The 19145-nt window shown below is 48.2% G+C and overlaps 6 protein-coding genes across 6 annotated transcripts; 2 read left to right on the top strand and 4 right to left on the bottom strand.

Annotated features, from left to right (window-relative positions):
* Window positions 1–41: 41 nt before the first annotated feature.
* Window positions 42–2934, bottom strand: F5B22DRAFT_236726 (cytochrome P450). The gene is made up of 4 exons (XM_047969901.1): window positions 2108–2934; window positions 1939–1990; window positions 1137–1883; window positions 42–1089 (listed from the first exon to the last, which is right to left on the bottom strand). Exons 1-4 carry the CDS (start codon window positions 2286–2288, stop codon window positions 480–482), a joined length of 1590 nt encoding a protein of 529 aa, XP_047829656.1. The 5' UTR covers window positions 2289–2934; the 3' UTR covers window positions 42–479.
* Window positions 2935–3581: 647 nt separating this feature from the next.
* Window positions 3582–5397, top strand: F5B22DRAFT_647664 (cytochrome P450; the record flags this gene model as incomplete). The annotated part of the gene is made up of 3 exons (XM_047978908.1): window positions 3582–3981; window positions 4062–4096; window positions 4153–5397. The coding sequence occupies 3 exons, from the start codon at window positions 3582–3584 to the stop codon at window positions 5395–5397; spliced, it is 1680 nt and encodes a 559-aa protein (XP_047829655.1).
* Window positions 5398–6107: 710 nt separating this feature from the next.
* Window positions 6108–8553, top strand: F5B22DRAFT_637129 (MFS general substrate transporter; the record flags this gene model as incomplete). Its single annotated transcript, XM_047977389.1, has 8 exons — window positions 6108–6414; window positions 6497–6717; window positions 6881–7261; window positions 7361–7504; window positions 7566–7735; window positions 7802–7827; window positions 7888–7918; window positions 8199–8553. The coding sequence occupies 8 exons, from the start codon at window positions 6108–6110 to the stop codon at window positions 8551–8553; spliced, it is 1635 nt and encodes a 544-aa protein (XP_047829654.1).
* Window positions 8554–8809: 256 nt separating this feature from the next.
* On the bottom strand, window positions 8810–11783 carry F5B22DRAFT_611213 (putative MFS multidrug transporter). Its single transcript, XM_047975265.1, has 7 exons — window positions 11057–11783; window positions 10953–10988; window positions 10646–10872; window positions 10474–10569; window positions 9922–10428; window positions 9672–9829; window positions 8810–9572 (listed from the first exon to the last, which is right to left on the bottom strand). The coding sequence occupies exons 1-7, from the start codon at window positions 11452–11454 to the stop codon at window positions 9183–9185; spliced, it is 1812 nt and encodes a 603-aa protein (XP_047829653.1). The 5' UTR covers window positions 11455–11783; the 3' UTR covers window positions 8810–9182.
* A 2261-nt stretch (window positions 11784–14044) lies between these two features.
* On the bottom strand, window positions 14045–15657 carry F5B22DRAFT_656789 (FMN-dependent alpha-hydroxy acid dehydrogenase; the record flags this gene model as incomplete). Its single annotated transcript, XM_047979994.1, has 7 exons — window positions 14045–14149; window positions 14220–14648; window positions 14711–14735; window positions 14803–15020; window positions 15079–15208; window positions 15288–15521; window positions 15578–15657. The coding sequence occupies 7 exons, from the start codon at window positions 15655–15657 to the stop codon at window positions 14117–14119; spliced, it is 1149 nt and encodes a 382-aa protein (XP_047829652.1). The 3' UTR covers window positions 14045–14116.
* Window positions 15658–17110: 1453 nt separating this feature from the next.
* F5B22DRAFT_611208 (putative O-methyltransferase) lies at window positions 17111–18948 on the bottom strand. The gene is made up of 4 exons (XM_047975264.1): window positions 18442–18948; window positions 18262–18388; window positions 18086–18209; window positions 17111–18020 (listed from the first exon to the last, which is right to left on the bottom strand). Exons 1-4 carry the CDS (start codon window positions 18613–18615, stop codon window positions 17258–17260), a joined length of 1188 nt encoding a protein of 395 aa, XP_047829651.1. The 5' UTR covers window positions 18616–18948; the 3' UTR covers window positions 17111–17257.
* Between the last annotated feature and the right edge of the window lie 197 nt (window positions 18949–19145).

Below are 19145 nucleotides of genomic sequence, written 5' to 3'. Positions count from 1 at the left end.
GGCGCACTACCGTTCATCCATTACCCATTGAGAGACACAACACTTGGCTAACTTTGCTGGACTTTTCAAATATAGTATATCAGCTGAAGATATTTATAGATTTCGTCAAGTCGCCTCTGTCTTAGATTCTATGCCTACACGATGATGACATGGGTTAGACTACTAGCTACTGGTTCCAGCTTTCTCGAGGATCCACCTGCTACACTACGCCGCCTACGAGCACGGCTTGACGCAGTGTTGTTTGGAATGGGAAGATCGGCACATGGAACTTGCGGGAACTAAAACTGCCTGCCTAAACTAGCGGCCTGGGGAGGTTTGGTGATAGTATTTTTCGCTGAGATGTCTCGTCTAACATCTCACAGTCAAGGGGTCACGTTATTGCGAGTAATAGTGTAATGTAATTTATGTGCTAACCTGAGCTATATGACAAAATACCACCATAATGTGTTCGGTAAACCCAGCTTCTGAAGTAGCTGGCTTTACTGCTCAGTTGGGGTGATATCAACAAGGATATCCGCGTCTTTTAGAGGACCTGTTATTCCCAGGGCTGGAATGGAATCATTCAAAGAGGGGAACGGCGGTTTCAAGCCCTCGGAAGTTAATGCTAGCTTCAAGTTGAAACGGTGGAACAGAATGGCAATGAACCCGTAAACCTCCTCCTTCGCGAGAACTCTACCAGGACAGTAAGTGAGGCCCCCGCCAAATGGCCGATACGAAGAATGCCGGGCCAAAGACCTATTCTTCAAGAATCGGTCGGCGCGAAATTCCCTGTTGTTCGAGCCCCATACGTTTTCATTTGTGTGGATTTGCCGCGATGGAATTAGGATCGAATCACCGGGTTTCAACTCTTTGCCTCCAATTGTGGTCTTCTCAAGGACAACACGGCTGACCATGGCGGCGCCGTTCAAGCGTAACGCTTCGTGGAAGATTGATTCAAGATGTGGGCAGTTAGCGCACAAGTATTTGATATCCAGTGTGCCAGAAACCCAGGCAGCGTCGGTCTCGGCCTTTACTAACGAGAAGAGGTTCTCGTCATAGAGCAAATACCCTAACACCCAGAACGAGATGTTGTATTCGTTAGAGTTCGCGCTACGACTGTCAGTATATGAGACTGAGGGCTCGAATGCTTCACTTACGCCCAAAAGATCATCAAGATAACTGATGCTCTTGCTTCCAGGTCAATACCAACGATTTCCTGTGCTGCAATAATGGTTTCAATAGACCAAGACTGCTCTTTCCTCTGATCTGGGGGGAGCTGGATGAAGACCTTAAGAGCATCCATGATCTTTCTCCTTGGCTCTGTAACGGGTAATCCAAAAAAGTCAGGGTAGCGAAAAAAGACCATCCATGCATAGTCGTTAAACTTTAGCATATTGTCGACGATATCAGGCTCAATATCGTGGAGATGAGAACCAAACATGGATCTAGTTGCGGCATCAACCATAGCTAAACGACATAGTGAGTATAGAGAAATTCTTCTTGTCTTTCCTCCGACTGAAGAACCCCAGTTCTCAAGCTTATCGCGATGAATGGACTTGTGAAGCGCATTGAGAAACGCTGCACAGATCTCGTCCATTCGTCCACCAGGGAGAAGCTGTTTTTTATAGATGTCTTCCGTAAGGTGAATGAAATTCAACTGCTTGGGATTGATGGGATTGTTGGGAATGTAGCACCAATCACCAGGTTTAGGGTTGTGCCATCCACGGCGGATAGCATCTGCGTTGAATCCGAAGTTGAGCAACAGTTCGTTCAAGTGGCCATCAAACCTCAATGCTACCGTGTCGCGGAATGCAGCTGCAACATCCGCTGGCGAGGTGATGATATAGAGCTTCTTCACCAAAAGCTGGATAGCGTAGATCTCATGAGTTCGTTTCGTGTAGTTTCTTTGATACGGTCAGTCGGGTTTTGCCTGGGCTGGGACGGAGATAATTCACATACAGTCCTCGCTCAAGCAGCTTATCAGAGTTACCAAAGAATGCCAGAGTGTGGCCTGGGGGAACTCGTCAGGTCAGACTCATCACTTCTGGAATGACACGTACCGAGAACTTGAAAGAAAAAGTTAGTGAACATCAGAAGATTTCATCGAGAGGGCATTTCTCCAGCTTACAAGGTATCCAATAAGGTAGTTCTACGGGTTGTCGAGGATATAACCATGGCTTCAACGTGAAGCACCAAAATCTCCAGACAGAATAACACAGGGTTAGAAAAATGACAGCCAAAGACCATGGGTCTAGCATGGTCCACCATCCCTGGCACCACACGAAGAGAGCGTTGGGAGTCAGAGCCATGTTAGCGGTGGGTTTGACAAAAGTCTATTCCATGGCACAAATAACTGGATGATAGAGGGATGACATTGGTCGGAAATACTTCTGAGGAGAGTGGTATTCATCGCAACGGAGCGAGGCAGGCTTATGATGATATCACGCCTTGATGATTGGCGCATGGCTCTAACAAGGCGTCCGGCGCAATACACACCATACAGCCAACAACTCGACATCACCCCGGTGTACTCAAAAAGCAAGTGTCTAAAAGCACCGTTGACTACTGTCATGGAGCAGCAGGCAAAGCTCTCCTGACGGCTTGGTTACTTACACTCCCTCCCACCCCCTACGATATTTTAAATCAAACCTCGCTACCTATGTGCAAGGTCACATTTCAAGATTGCCAAACATACAGAAATGATAAAACACATGTTGATAATGTATTTAAAAAACTAGGTATAAATATAGAAAGGATAGTTAAGTATAAATAGAAGTTAACGATTCACTGGGATACCAATGAGTGAAGGAGAAGTACATAGGTAGCAATGTGTGGGCTATAGAAGCTGTAGCAGGGATGGGCTATAGGTACCTAGAAGGCGGTTTTGGCCTAGGCAGATAAGGCGCCCTAGCTCTGCGTCGCATTTCGAAACCACTGCTGAACGCTGTGCAGTGCAGTAAGTACGTACATAGGTATATATACCTCTGGGTACCGGTACTACATAGATACGACCTACATTATCATATGTATGTAGGTCGCATTGCCTGAAATGAGGGGATTGCTGAAGTCACATTGAGGCGGCTCTCTTTGTCTGAGCCTCCTCCCGCCTTTTTGTGTGGGATTTTGGCCCGACAAATAGCACCACACGTCCAAAGTCAGCGGAGGGACTTGGAAGCGTGTGTGAGAAATGACCATGGCGTGCTTCCACCTATTAACAATACGGCATCCACGAATACGACGTAGCATCGTGCGATAGCCAGCTGGGCTGGCCGCCGGCGCATGATGTGAGAGCTCAGTTTGGCGTCTTCAGCTGCACCCGTAAGGAACTTGCAGGCAACACAAACAAACCAACATGCAGCTCCCGGGGAGTTCAGTCTCTTTGGTCTCACTGTCTCAGCACCCCACCAACTCTTCATGTCCCCTCCCCAAGTTGGCGACCCTGACCAAGATCGCGTCTATGCCACGCCTGAATCCGTGTCGGTTTCTCATCTGAGTGCCGTCCTGCCCGCTCAACCCACAGCTATCCGTTGCCTCGCAAACACTCCGCTAAGGACTGGACTTGTGTGCCACGAGCCAGAGACCTAGCTGTCTGCCCATGCATCATGGCCTTCATTTCACTAACCAGCACCGTCTTGCTCTCTGTGGCATTTGCCTGGGCTACTTACTCTGCCGTTTGCCTACTGATTAACTACCGTTCTGCTCGCAAGCTCGGCCTCCCCATCAGGGTTCTCCCGATCAGTCATGGCAATCCCTTTTGGATGATTGTTGACCGCAAAGTCACTTCACTATTCAGACGCGTCCCTTTCGTCGGCGACAACAACTTCACCAGATACAACTGGAGGGGTTGGGAGGTTCAAGACAAGTGTCGGTCGCATCTTGAGATGGGGGATGCGTATGTGCAAGTGACACCAGGCAGGAACTGGCTTTATCTCTGCAGCTCTGACAGTCTGCTTGAGGTTTTCCGACGGCGGTCCGATTTTACACGGCCGTTAGAGCTATATGGTACGTAGGATGACGATGTTGTTGTTCATCCCCCTCGTCTTTAAAGCTCTTAGTATGAGGGCCTAATTTCAATTGTCTAGAGCTACTCGGTATATTTGGTTCGAACCTTGCGACCGTAAGCCATCCATTTCCACTATTCCCTGCCATGCAGTGTGCTAAATACACACATAGGTCGATGGCGAAAAGTGGAAGAAGCAGCGAAAGATCACAGCGTCATGTTTCAATGAGTCCACTAGCGAGGTTGTCTGGACTGAAAGTATTACCCTTGCCACCGACATGTTGAAGTTCTGGTCTAGCAAGGAAGCTATAAGCTCAACCGCTGATGATGTTCGCACTCTCTCCCTGCACGTCCTTTCCAAGGCCGGGTTCGGAAAGTCATTCAAGTTTCAGAGTCAAGATGATCAAAGTGTTAACGCCAACCCGGCCCTCAACTACAAAGAGTCTCTGAAGATGGTCTTGGACAATTGTGTCCTGATCATGGCTTTAGGTACTAAGTTTCTTTCTCGGCCTTGGCTTCCGGCTAAGCTACGAAATGTCCACCAAGCATGCGTCGCCTTTCAGCGGCATATGACAAGCGTCTACGAAGAGGAAAAGCGTGCACATGCTGAAGGAGTATCTTCAGATCGCAATCTTCTCTCGTCGCTTATTCGGGCCTCAAATGAAGAAGCAAGGTCTTCAAGCGCAGGTCCCGGTTCCTCAGGAGGGCTCACCGAGTCCGAGATTTACGGCAACATGTTCGTTTTCAACTTTGCTGGACATGACACGACAGCACACACGCTCATGTTCGCCATCGCTTTTCTTGCAGCGAACCCAGAGGTCCAAACTTGGCTTTCAGAAGAGCTGCGTGCTGTGTTCGCAGATCGCACGGCAGATGAATGGGATTATCATCACGACTTTCCGAGGCTCGCGCGTTGCCATGCCGTCCTTCTGGAAACTGTGAGATTATATACCCCGGTGCCGGTAGCTAAGTGGACTGAGACCTCGACTCAGGCACTACAAGTGGGCAAAAAATCCGTCATCATACCCCCAGACACAATGGTGATCCCAAGTTACGCTGCACTCCACACGCATCCCAGATATTGGGGCCCAGATTCCCTAGAGTGGCGGCCGGCTAGATGGATTACCAAGGGGACAAATGGCGAGGAAGAGTTGAAGTCCCCTCCCCGCGGAACATTCATAGCCTGGTCTGAAGGGGATCGATCATGCCCAGGAAAGAAATTCTCGCAGGTTGAGTTCGTCGCGACGATGGCCGTTCTCTTCAAAGACTGGCGGGTGTCTCCGCAGCTCTTCGGGACAGAACGAGACATGGACGCTCAGAAACGCTTACTTCGACTCATCGAAACAGACTCTGCGCAGGTGTTGCTACTTCAAATGCTTCATCCTGAGCGAGCACCACTGTGTTGGTCCAAGATATAGAACAGCATCATTTTGAATACTTTGATTCGTAAATAGTATAATTGGTAAACTGATAGAATCACTGAGATATCAGATTTGGGAAACATGAACAAGAAAAGGGTGTACACCTCTCTGGAGATGAACCGAGATAGGAAAAGCACAAAGAAATTCGAGGGGTTGTCATTTAGTGTAAGTTGGTACCTGAAGAGGTACCTACATCCCCTCCTCTAATTACCTAGGTACACAAACATAGTAGTACCTACCATATTACCCCAGGTAGTAATGCGCCGTTGAAAGATCAACACGGCAGTACTAAAGAGATAGCCCACTACAGGATCTACTTCAGTGAATGGTCCGTAGAAATTGACCCCAATACCAAATAGAGTGATAGTGATGGTGCGTTGTTACAGCTGTTGGTTAGGTTGGTGCTTGATTTGCCAAGACAGCCTGCTTCGGGTAGATGCCTGTTATGTCTGGGCACTTAGTACCGGGTACATGATGCTGCATGTATCTATGGTGTCTTGTACCCCCGGTACTTTGACTTAATTATAGAGCCGCTGGGAGTCCCTACCTATGTGAGCTGTGATTCTCCTGGATTTCTTTTCTCGTCTCCATGCGAACGAACACATGAGCTGACTTGGTGTTTTTTTTCTTGTCCCTTCATACAGTCTTTCCCTTCGTGACTTGACCATTTTTCTTCTTCTCAACTTCTTTGTCTTCAACCCACCAGAATGGGTGAGATACAGCAGGATACGTTGGTCGCTTCCCGTGATACCAAACCTGTCCATCTCCAGTCATGGAGACTAGCTGTAGTCATCGGGTCCTTGTGCCTTGGTATCTTTCTCCTCGGGCTCGACCAGAATATCATCGGGGTTGCCATCCCACGCATCACAACCGAGTTCAGAGCGCTGGATGACATTGCCTGGTACGGCTCTGCATATCTGCTGACCATTACGGCTTTCCAGCCGTTCTTTGGTAATCTGTATAAGCACTTCAATGCTAAGGTCGTTTATGTCGTCTCCCTCCTGATCTTTGAAGGTTCGAAACCCTGTCGTACCAATGCTCTCCGCTCTAAGTGATACCTAGATCATTGATATAACTAACGACATTGCTTGAGTAGTCGGATCTATCATCTGTGCATCTGCGAAACAGTCCGAAGTCCTGATCTTCGGCCGAGCATTCTTGGGTCTTGGGGCTGCTGGGTTGCTTCAGGGTGCCCTGGCCATCATAGGATATGTGGTTAGCCTGGACAAAGTGCCCTTGTTCCAAGGCGTGGTAGTCAGCTCTCTCGGTGTCAGCGTGTCCATTGGTCCGGTGCTAGGCGGTGTGCTCACTGAACGTGTGAGTTGGAGTACGTCATGAAGCTTGATTCGTATCCTCGTCTTGACTGGTGTATAAGTATCTAACAATTTCATTGTCCGGTTTTAGGGTGGTGCTTCTGGATGTGCGTCTTACCCCTAACCGACTTGACATAATATCCCCCTTTCTCCATGTCACTGACCAGCTAGACAGTAACGTTCCAGTCGGAGTCGCTGTTATAATAGCCATCGTTTTTTTCGTGCGCATACAAGCCTCGTCAGATCAGGTGAACCATGACCTGCCCCTAAAGACTAAGTTGAGACAGATGGATGCTGTCGGGACGGTCCTGTTCATCGGTGCCGTCGTCTCGTTGCTGCTGGTCCTGCAGTGGGGTGGCCAGTTGTACCCCTGGAACAGTTCACGTATCATTGCTCTCCTCGTTGTTTTTGGCATTCTCGTCATTTTATTTACTCTATGGGAGTGGAAGCAAGGAGATACTGCCATTATTCCCTTTCGAATAATGAGGAAGCGTTCAATCCACATGGGCGCTTTGGTCTTGTTTGCGCTGGGTGGATCAAGCCTCGATGTAAGTTTTCAAGATAATTATCTGGATTATTCATTTCTCCGCCGGCTTACTAGGAATTTAATATTTTACGAGAAGTCCTACAACTGATCATATACACAGTATGCATACTACCTACCAATCTATTTCCAGTCCGCTCAAGGTGTCAGCACCATTCAAAGCGGTGTACGGTTTATCTCGCTAGTCCTGCCCCAAATCGTCGGGTTAGTCGTTGTGGGAGCTATTGTATCTCAATGGGGCTACTATGTAAGAACATCTTCACTTCACAGCAATAGCTGGAATCTCAACATCTAATATCCTGGTTAAGGTTCCATATATGATATTAGGTATAGTGATCAATAGCATCGGCGCCGGCCTCCTGACCACAATCGGTGTGTCTACACCGACAGTCGAATGGGCTGCCTATATGGTCATCAATGGACTTGGCATCGGAATGGCGCAACAGCTCCCTTATACCGCTCTTCAAGCTGTACTTGAGTATGTCATCCTTGAATCCTTTTGTACCAACCGTTTGCAGGAGTGCTATTGACACGTCATCATCAGGCCAGCGGATGTTCCTATAGGGAATGGTATGTGCCTAAGTACTATAGTGAAATTAATCTTGAGACAATACTTACCATCTTCTCCAGCAATTTCAGTCTTCTCTTACCAATTAGGGGGGTTAGTCGAGAAATTTTCTTTCTCAATATCTTTGGCTTTATCTGTACACTTATCTACACTATCTCTCTTACGCCATTTCTTCTTCATTCACATGAACTCTATTTCACAATCTCTTTGTGAAGTTTTAATCTTCCCACGTCTATTTCGATGCCTTATTTTGCCTTTCCTCCTTTTCTCTCTCGCAGGCCTTGCGCATGTGTTCGCATTATGAATGCAAGCAAACAGAGAGTCGCGCCATTCAATATATGATGTTTACCATGAAAACTAACTCTTCCACCAGGGCTCTATCGGTAGGTATAGGCCAAAATCTACTCCTCAGCAGGCTGAAGACCGCAGTGCCCCAGTACACAGACGCCGTCTCGCCGCAAGAGGTTATCGCCGTTGGCGCCACTGGCCTCGCTCAGATTGCCCCAGATGGGGCAGTCCTCTCTGCTCTCCGACACGCCTATGCGGCGGCTGTGCGCGATCCGCTGATCCTAGCACTTGCTTTGGCTACTCTCGCGTTCCCATTCGCGTGTGGCATGGAGAGGCTGAATATCAAACATATAGCGCAGAAAAGATTGGATGAAAAGAGTGACATTGAGGGGAATAGTGCAAGGGGAGATGAGCTTCAGGATTCGAATGTGAAGATATAAGAGACTAAAGAGCCTAAACAAGGATGAGGTTCAGGAGAGTAATCGTGAAATTCGTTCATTGTCAGGACTTATCTTATAGTCACATTATAGACGCATAGCAGCCAACTCATAGCATCCTAATGTAATATACTACCATCACCGTGTTGCTCAGGGGTAGGGTACCGTTACACGCGTGCAAGCTGAGCATGTAGCTCGCCTTGTGCTTCGGCCGTACGGAAGGCCAATGCAGGCTGTTCATGATTCTCAGAGACACAGGCAATATTGGGAAATGAGGCTATACAAACTTCGCTTCATGAATAAAGCCAATGAGACCTAGGCGGTCAGGGCTGGCAGACCAGTTGTATACAGAGCCGACTCAAGCCACTAAGGCTAAGGAGGAATCGGTTGGCCAAGAACTCCTGCAGCCCTACTATGTAGTTACTCATTGTAATGTGAATAGCTTTAATTCCAAGCCTAGTCACCTGCCCTAGTTATAGGTACACTTTGAGACCTCTCTAGAGGATTACATGGAGTTCACGACGAACTGCACATAACACCCAATTTCACGAAGATTGAATGAGAACCTGGTATACACATGGCCTATGTTGCCTGTTGTGAAAGATGACATCACCTCGTGAATCAGCTATCCCTCATGCCTCATTCGTTTCTGGAGTCTTCTTCTTGCGTATATCAACCCACCCCATCCCCCACGACGCAGCGAAACATACGACCGCAACCGCCGTCAAGAGGTAGAAGACGCTGTTCACGCTCCTCGAGTACGCGAGTAGTAGCCCGGTTAGCTCCGGACTCCCAGGCGGAAGCAAGGCTCGCACTGCTTCGGCACCTCCACCGGCCTCTAGCGCCGATCGAGGGCTCACTGATGGTGCTAGGACGGAGACCTGCTGTGTCAGGGTCTCCGTGAATATGGCGTTGCTCGCGACGGAGAAGATGGCTGCTAGTAGATTCTGTGCGAATACCAAGAACGTGATTGCGATAGGGCTTTGTGCCGGAGTGACGGCGTGTTGAATTGAGATTACAGACTAGAATAAGTTAGGTTCTTCCTTACGAACGACAATCAATCTAACTAACCCAACTCGAACTAAGAGGTGAACAGTTAGAAAGCTAAGGGGAAGACTTACCACTTGCAGTGCCATTCCACGTAGACCGAATAGTATCTGATAGCCGATCCATTCAGCCGTTGAAGTGCTCAGATTCCAGGTCGATATCAGACCACAGGCCACGGCAGTCAATGCGCTCCCTAGGATTCCGAACGGTAGATAATAACCGACTTTTCCCACTAGATGGAATAATGTTAGCTTCGGGGTTTCACACCATTAACTGTAGGTTTGTGATGGCATGTGCCATTTGAAAGAATCGGGATTCGCGTACAAAGAGCACCGGAGACAAGTATAGTCAACAGTTGGGATATGATGGAAGGCAGCGTGTAAACGCCGCTTAGCGAGGGACTGGCACCCTTGACACTCTGGAAATAGATAGGGACGTAAGTGGCGCCAACAGCGTTGGTGATAAAAAGGAACGAGTTTTGTACGGTGCTCGTCCATACAATCCGTTTCTTTATTAGACTGAAAGGTATCAGGGCATCATCGCCCACATGCCATTCCCAGATGAAGAACAAGATAGCTGTCGCGCCTGAACCGGCGAACAAGCCGATGACTGTCGGTGAGCTCCATCCGTAATCACTCGATCCCCACTGCAGCGCAAGAAGCAACTGAACGGTAGCCGGTGCGAAGAGCGCGGCTCCTGTGAGATCAAGATGTGGAACGATGCTGCGGAGTAGGGCGAACGAGAAGGGCGGCTTAAGCGTTTCATCTGGTATGTGCGTGAAGAATAGGAAAAGGATAGAGACGGCACCGATGGGCAGGTTAATGTAGAAGCCTCGAAGGTTGTCAGCTAAGAATTGGGAAGCGCAGCGCTACTTACACCATCTCCAGGTCGCATATTGCGTTAAAGCGCCACCAATCAGAGGTCCGACGATGATACCAATCTGACCAACTGCGAATACTAGGCCAGTATAGACTGCAAGTTACAGATCAGGGTCAGCTTCGGTTGATAGAACGACAGTGAAAGTCTGTGTGCGACATCTCCGACTTACAAGGCCGTTTGTGCAGAGGTACTGCTCCTGAAATGAGCGTTAATGCCCCATTCTCAAGGCCTGCTGTGCCTAGTCCAGCGACGGTACGGCCTATGATGAAGAATGTCGATGAGGTAGAAACCGCACAGAGCAACGAGCCAATCTCGAAAATGGCGATGAAGAATAGGAACAGCCGTTTCGCACTGAGGTAGGTGTAGAATTTTCCCGTGAGAGGCTGTAAAGCCGCACTGATGCTCAAGCAGGTCAGGTTACCGCACAAAAATGCCTTATTGTTGATGGCGTCGCTGCTATCAGGGGGGTATATTACCTGGACAACTGATATGCACCGCCATACCATCCAACGCTTCATCTCTATGTCAGCAATGTTTTCCCGCATAAGGACCGGATCAAGATTCTAGATTCTGAACATACTCTTGAAGCCGGTGAAACTCGCTCGTAATATACGGGATGGCGGTCGAGATGATGCTAAAATCTAACAGGACAATGAAGAAGGCAGAGATGATGCCCACGAGAGCGGCTAAGAGCTTGTATCCGCTAATGTACTCCTCATCTTCGGTACCAAAACCATCAATCGAGCTGGGATTTGCAGCTACTTCTGGAGAGGTCGAAGCAACGCCCGGTGCAGTCACTCGCACATCTCCCAGGACGTTGTCGTGCGTTTGCCCGGATTTCTCAGGGTCTGAACCGGCTGGAGGTGCTTCTGCAGTTCCATCTGCTTGACCTGGTTGCACTTTTTCGCTAACTGAAGTAGGCGGCGATGACTGCCGTCCATCTCGTGGCTCTAAGCGCTGATCTGATTCTATCGTCATCTTTGCGGGTTGTGTTGAACTTCTTATCTTTTTCTTTCACCGGTTCTTGTTTAACACGAACTTAAACCAGAGCAAAAAAAGAAGTTAACGGTATGAATAGACAGGTTCCAACATGAAGGTAAGAGGTCAGCACCCCGCATAGGCCCCACGAGGACTTCAATCCATGATTATAACAAGGAGGTGCTTCACAGAGAGGTACAAAAACGTTGCAATGCCTGTACCGATAAGAGATTAATCACCTTGGCAAAATGTAAGCTCGTGCATCAGTTGTCGAGACAGTGCCATGGAGTCGTCAAGACAACCTCGTTCTATGGCGCGTTTGCATCCCCGCTCCAAGGGCCAAAACGCGGTATACGGAACATTGCCTTTTCGAGAGCCGACCAACACTATGCCAAGCCCCTCGGACATGGGCCCTGACCAACGTGCATTCCGAACCTAGCTTAGTTACCTATAACTTATGAGTCATCTGTTCAGCTTCACTGTTTCACTGCAAAGTAACCGAAATCCTCACGGCGCAGAATCACCATGTTGGCCGAAGGGGAGAGTAACGATTAGGGTGAAAAGGGTTTTACCCCTTGAATTCATATCAAATTATGATAGTCTCAAAACCAGCGAGAATTGTCTCATCTGCATATCAACTACTGCGAATCATGGCTTCTACTAGATCCTTCTTCTTCCCTGAGGCTTATCAAACGCAATATGGTGTTTTTTCAAGACGCCCACCTCAACTCTCTCATACAGAGCGACATTGTTGGTAATCTGTTTCTGATGAACCAACAGCACCCAGTGCACCTGGGATCAATCCATTGGTGGCATCTTGCTCTTCCCAAGAATGACACACTGGATAGGCTGATTGAAGGCTCTGCTGGGATCGTCTATCAGTCTCTCTCCATTCTCAGGGTCGAGAAGGTTCCAAACCGTGGCCTCCAATTCTAGCAGAGATATCGCGATGAAATCATCACTCGGATTTTCGTTCATATCAGCGTTTCGACTTCCGTCCTCAGAGAATGGCGAGGTGATATCCTCGGACCACGTAACCTCCCCGAAGGGAATGGTCAGGTAACTGATCGGTCCGTCGTAGGCACATGATCAAGATATGGAACATCTGAGGGGTCCTCACCAAGTGTTGAGGTTGAGAACAAAAGCACCAGCTACTTGTAACCACGCAAATAAACACTCTTGGTGAGGCATTGGAGCTGGAGTCGGTGATCGCCCGCCGTGCTCCCGGCCATTGTTCCCATACTTGGGTGTCAAGAGTAATACATGTGATCCCATTAGATTATCTAGAAGTCTAGGTTACAATACAGTTATCTGGCTGGATGGAGGTCTTATATACAGTTTCCCAGCGTTCCAGTATGTAGATCGCAAGTATCACCGCCTTCCCTTTCTGACATTGGGCTCTGTATCAAGAGCACTGCTAGGCAACAGCTTCTCTTTTTCGTCTAGAATAACACGCGTGCTCAACGCTTTCATGTTCCACAGTATCGCTTTGAAATCAGTAAAATACAAAGTGGGGGAAGGGCACTAGATAGAGTAATCCTGCTTGTCAGACCTCGAAGGCGGAATCAAACATAGAGCAACATTCGTGCTCATGAATGACATCCTGGAGATTGTACGTGAGGCATTACAGGGGTGGCGCAGGAGGCAGACGCCGGAAACCATACATAGAAGAGCCGAAGCAAAAGGATTGCGTGTACCTTCCTAGGAAGTCGCACACGAGGCGGTCTAAAGGGCTAGGCTGTCTAGGTGGCTCTTGCTCGCCGCCCCTTGCCGTTGTTGATCTCCAGCCCGTAGGCCTTGAAGAAACAACTGCACGTGGCGAGCGTAACGATGGGGTCTATGTCCTCGAGCACGAGCAGGTAGAGGTTCATTCAGCTCTCGTAGTCGCGGATGCGTCCGAATCGGGCTATCATTATCCCTTTTATCGGCTAGGGAAGATGATCAGCACTTTGAGGCTGATAATCTTTCTAGGGACGCCGACCTCCTCGGTACATGTCCTCGTCCAGATAGTGGCATATAACGGCAATGGTGGAGGCCTGATCGTCTCTTTCGGTAGCTGGGACTTTGGAAATAAAGTCATCACCCGAAACCATCGACGCAGTTATAAAAATTCCAGTTTCCGGGTTCTAGACTCGTACTAATTACTAGATGGCCGGCCCCTCACGCTGACCCGAAGGCCAGCTTTCAAATATGAGTAACCTAGCCGGAATTCCTTTCCCTTTCCCTCCTCATCCTCGTCATTAAATCTCTTCACTAAGTATAGAATTGTATAAACTTATTATAATGACCCTAGGGCTAGGGTTTCATACTCTTTTCTGGGGATGGGTTTCGTGTCATATATATTAGATAGATAAGAAAGTCTAGGAGACATAGAGGGCGAGGACATATCCATCGTCAGTGTCGGGAATACCAGCCACCTCACTTCGATACTCTTGACCAGCCATTTCCTATCCATTTCCTATCCTTCGCTATAGTTGCCGTATCTAAATTCTCGAAGTTGTATAATTATATCCCAAACCCATACAACATAGCAAGACTAATAGAAAAGGATAACAACGTCAGGTCCAATGCTCTCTTTCGGTTTGAAAAGCGACCTAGTTTTCAAACTATCAAGTCTTTGAAAATATATACAAGAAAATTCCTATAAGCTTAGGTTAACAAGTCATGCATCATAGCTATTGGGTGCCCAAATAACCTATTTACTGTTAGCTCATGCCATGCACACGATCAAATCAACTCAACAAGGAGAGAGACTTGAAACGTACAAAGCTTGGGTCAATATTTTTTAAATCCGCCACGCCCGCATTCGCAGCATCGACCTTGAGCTCACGCTTTAATATCTGGATAGCCCTGGTGACACCCTCGGTGCCCCAGACATTCGCATACATGAACGGTCGGCCGACGCCGACGGCCTTGACTCCGAGCGCAAGCAGCTTGATGATGTCGGCACCATACCGGACGCCGCCGTCTGCGTACACCTCGATTTGGCTGAAGATTTCAGGTGCTTGCTGGTGGATCTCGATGGCGACCTCGAGCGGGGAGCGCACGCCATCGATCTGCCGCCCTCCGTGATTCGAGAGGTAGATGGCAGGGACGCCACGCTCGACAGCAATCCGCGCGTCTTCGACGGTTTGTATACCCTTTAAGATGATGGGGAGGTCAGTCATGGTGCGGAAGTTGTCGTAAAGATCCCACTAAGAAATTGGTTAGTATAATGATCTACAAGCTTAGGATTGATGGCATGTCGTGAGCTTACGGTAATCAAAGTGTAGGTCGTGTCACTGGGATCTCACGTTAACTGAAGATTCCCTGTTACGTGACGAGATCGCTTGGAGGCATGAGACTTACTCCGGGCCTACACCGTAGCGAACAGCACGCTGACGGTTGCCGTCAGCAGGCGAGTCAATGGTGAAGACGATAGCCTGATGTCCGTTCGCTTTAGCATCGTCAAAAACTCCCTGGGTAGCTGTGTTGTCCGAGTCCAAGTAGAACTGCTGAAAGGTCACCTGATCCTCTTTTTTGAGGGCGGCGATTTCTGCGGTCGATAGTGTGGCATATAGCGAAGGCTTTTGGCAATATCAGCTTCATATAATAAGGATATAGCATTTTCATGAACAAACTCACTATATACAGTATATTCTCAGCGGCTGCAGCCTCGACTAGACCTTTCTCGCCTTCAATGTTTCCAAATCCAGCTCGAGCACAGGGGGCAATAAAGAAAGGCACTGAGAAGTTATGACCTAAGATTGTGGTTCTGCATATTTCTCTTAAATTAGGAGGCTTAAATGAGAAGCTTCGAAGGTCTATATGATCAAATTATCAATGGCACTTACGGTAACGATGCGTCAATATTTGTGATATCTATCATCGTCCGTGGCTTAATCGGATACCGGTTGAAGACCTCGAGGTTATTGCGGTACGACCATTCACCCGCCGCGCCATTACGGTAGTAAGTATAATTCCGTATTGGCATATATCGCCGCGCGGCTGCGTCAAAATCCGGAAGCCCTACCAAGTCATCTAAAGATGCTAGCTCCCCATCTGCAAGATTAAAGTATTCATCGAAGCTATATAGGCTGTTGTCAGCACATAGATCTTTGTGATCCCGGTATTAGAAACTCACCCAGTGTCAGGCTCATTGAGGAATAGGCGGGCAGCGAATGTTCCTCCAAACAAAGAGAGCGACAGTACTGAAGAAAGCATTTTAAGATGAGAGAAAGTGACCGAGGGTGGGCGGCGGGCCTTGCTAGTGACAATCCTGTGCGAGATGACTCTCTGCAAAATATGCGGACTGTCTATATCATATACTCAAGGGTTCCGGTTCTGCAACAAGCCTTTGGTATTCTCCCATTATTCTAACAGTCTGCCCACCGGGGACCAGGCAGGGATGGACTTTGGCCGTATTGATAATAATCGCTAAGCTATTACCACGGTCCTTTGTCATGATGGTATAAAGGAGAGGCGCAACCTTATCAGCATCTATTTTACGCAACTTGACGTATTCTAGTTATGGGCGTCCACATTGGGCTATTGAAATGGTTCCAACTTTCCACCCAATACTAGACCTAACAAATGTCTCGAGAATGGACATCGGGCAAAGATTGCTTGAGGCAGATTCTCGATAACTGACTTTTATTCCCGAACTGGAGGTCTAGAAAGGTGAAGTAATTACACCTTCAAGGCAAATCTCCCTATTTTCGTAGCTGATCTGCTGACTTGCAGGGACTTGAGGCATAAGCAACAGTCCCCAGACTCGGCAGGTACCAGATAAAGCTGGTGGCAAATGAGCTTGGCAATGTTGGAGTCTTGCTTGAGCTTCGACATTGGTGGACATTGAATATAGACACAGCTTAAATCAAACGAGATTGTCCGATGGGTCTGCACGCAACGACATCGACAGAAAAAGAAGTTTAGTAACTTACCCTGTAAATTAGAGCTGCAAATCGCATTTATTTATAGGTCTGCACTGGAGGGTCTTCAAGTGAATGGTACAGTACATGCATCAGATGGACAATCTACACGATTGAGAGCATTTGTAACGGTTGACTCACGCGCGGGCTTTTTGGTTGATTGAGCTTGATCTGCACAGCAATTGGTGCGATCTGATAACGGTCGAGGGGACGCGCGGACGACACGCCTCAGACTTTCAGCCGTTACCTGCGCTCGGGGTCGATTGAGGTGAAGCGTGAGGTTAGTTAGCTGTTTGAAAGTTGACTCGAGATCTCTAGGCGACCGTTAATGTGACCTATAGCACGGAGTGCCATAAAGCCACGACCAGGACCTAAAATTCCACACAAATAACTCTCTGCGAAAATGGTTCAGAGGCCACCCGATTTTAACTATAACTGGGTGCTCCTGTTACTAGCCGATAATAGGCTCATTCCCAGTGCTTCTATCTAACATCTCAGTAAGGACGTCAGTAATAGAGGAGCGTGGTCGACCTAAATACATTTCGCCCTGCTCGCGTCGTGTTTTCTGGTTATTGGTCGCCGAGATAAGCCCTGGACCCAGGCAGGCCGTGAGCGTACCGTGTGTGTAGAGTGGACATGGAGAAATACATCTTATCGGAGAGTGTTTTGGAGTTCCAGAAATGGTAGGTCTGGGTTGCCATTTCGGCAGGCCGAACCCCGACACGGGCACTTTATGTGAAATATGGTTACCTGAACATATCGATATCTGTAATTTAGCCAGCTATTTTACGAATCAATAACGGGCAGTCGCACGTATTGTATAGCATACATTTACTTCTCTAGACACCTGCCCCGACACAATATATGAAATATCTCGGAACCTGGCGCTATCATCACTCCTCTAAAACAACCTCAATAATACCATCCCCATCATTCTGGGGAGGAGCCCAGACCTTGACGACCTTCAGGCCGGCCCTCTCCATAAGTTCTATCCATTGTCTCTCCGTTCTCTCCATTGCCGCGTTAAAGGCCATCATAGTCATGTCGAGAACGGCATGAAATGCTGAAGCTCCTTCTTCAGGAATAATCATTTCATGGATAAGCAGTCTGGAATAACCAGGCGTCATAGCCTTTTTGACTCTTTTTAGAATATCCAAACAGTTGGAGTCGGACCAGTCGTGCAGTATGTGATGATAAAAGTACGCGCGTGCGCCTTCTACCGGCTGTTCAGTGAAGAAATTGTATTCCATTACCTCAATTGCTGAATCCAGTCCTTCGATGCTTTCAATGACTGATTCCAGATCCTGTAGGACTAGGCGTCCTTGATGTGGATATCTTGTGTGGAATGAGACGACATCGTGTCCTTTCCCGCCTCCCACGTCTACAAGGAGCGGGGATCCGTTAGTTGCTCCATCTAGCAGTATATCTTGAACTGGAAACCAGTCAACCCAATAGTGCCGAGCACCCATGGTATTGCCCATGAACATATTGAAGTCGTTAAAGATTTCGGGCATTGACTTGAAGAATTCAAATGTTGTTAATTTAGTTCTAAAAGCATATTGCATGAGGCCATCGTGGGGATCAGTCGGGCATTGGTAGCCGGCTTCTTTGAAGTATTTTGGCGCTTGAGATGCCGCCCCGACAATCATTTCGCCCCTAAAAGAAATGTAAGTCAATCCGGAATATTGAAATGATGTCCATTATAGGAGCGCAGCACTAACACCATCCGGTGTCCAGAGGCTATTTCCTCTGTCGCCATTGCGAAGGTAAGGGGTGTCGCCGTCCATTTCCTTTGACCAGCCTCTTTGACAAATCCTATTGCAGCCATAGGTCGGAGGATACGAACTATTGCGAACTTAATATGATTACCATCACTCGCTACAGGATTATAACGTACTGATCAGTAACTCTTCGCTTCCAGACAAGGATGCGAGCTCGGCCGATGTAACAGGCTTGTCGTGGCTGGCGATATGTTTGAAAAGATCAAGCTGTACGGCAATTCGGGCTGCAATCGCCAAAAATGGCTACAACTGTCAGTGAAGAGACCATGAAACTATGCGCAAGTCTTTGCAAATACCGAAAAGGCTAATTCAACAGCAATGTTCTCCGGTTGCTCTAGAGTAGTCACCAGCTGGCGAGCCAGATTTACGGCATCCTCTTTAGCAACTACATCATCGACAGACGACAGTTTGGCTTTCAGGTCATTGAGCTGCTCGATGATGTCCACTGCCGTGTTCGGTGGTGAGGCCATTGTGAATGTATTGAGGCAATGCTCAAGGAGTGCAGAATACAGAGGACAAAAGTATAGCTAGCTAGGAAAGACTTGTCGGCTGCGGCGCCGGTCGGTCAACATAGAATGAATTGGAAGTGAGTAAGCCTCAATCTACTAGTTAAATTCACTCGCAGAGGTAGACAAGCCCGCCTGCTTTTTGGGTACCATGCGCCCTTGCTGCGTAACTACACAGTAACACCTACCCAGGGAGGAGGGAGGGGGCTACATGCCCTCCTTGTGACTATGCCACGCGCAATCGATGGTTGACATGAAACGCTGTTCGACGATTCCTTGCCCAAAATTAATGTGTTAGGTCCTAGTGGCAGATTACGTCTCCTCGCAGCATGCCGGGAGATGGATGGTCGACTACTGTATGTGGCTTGAAATGTTAGTACCAACAGGAGGCAGCCAGCATGGGTTGCGGCTCGGTATAATGAATTAGGTGAACAGGTTGCCCATGAGTCGCGCTCAAAACACGGCGCTGTTGAACTTGCTTAGCGTATGCGGAT

Source organism: Xylaria bambusicola (genome assembly GCF_022495145.1).
Source record: "Xylaria bambusicola strain CBS 139988 unplaced genomic scaffold F5B22scaffold_28, whole genome shotgun sequence".
NCBI lineage: Eukaryota > Fungi > Ascomycota > Sordariomycetes > Xylariales > Xylariaceae > Xylaria > Xylaria bambusicola.
This window is presented reverse-complemented; position numbering and strand designations above follow the sequence as displayed.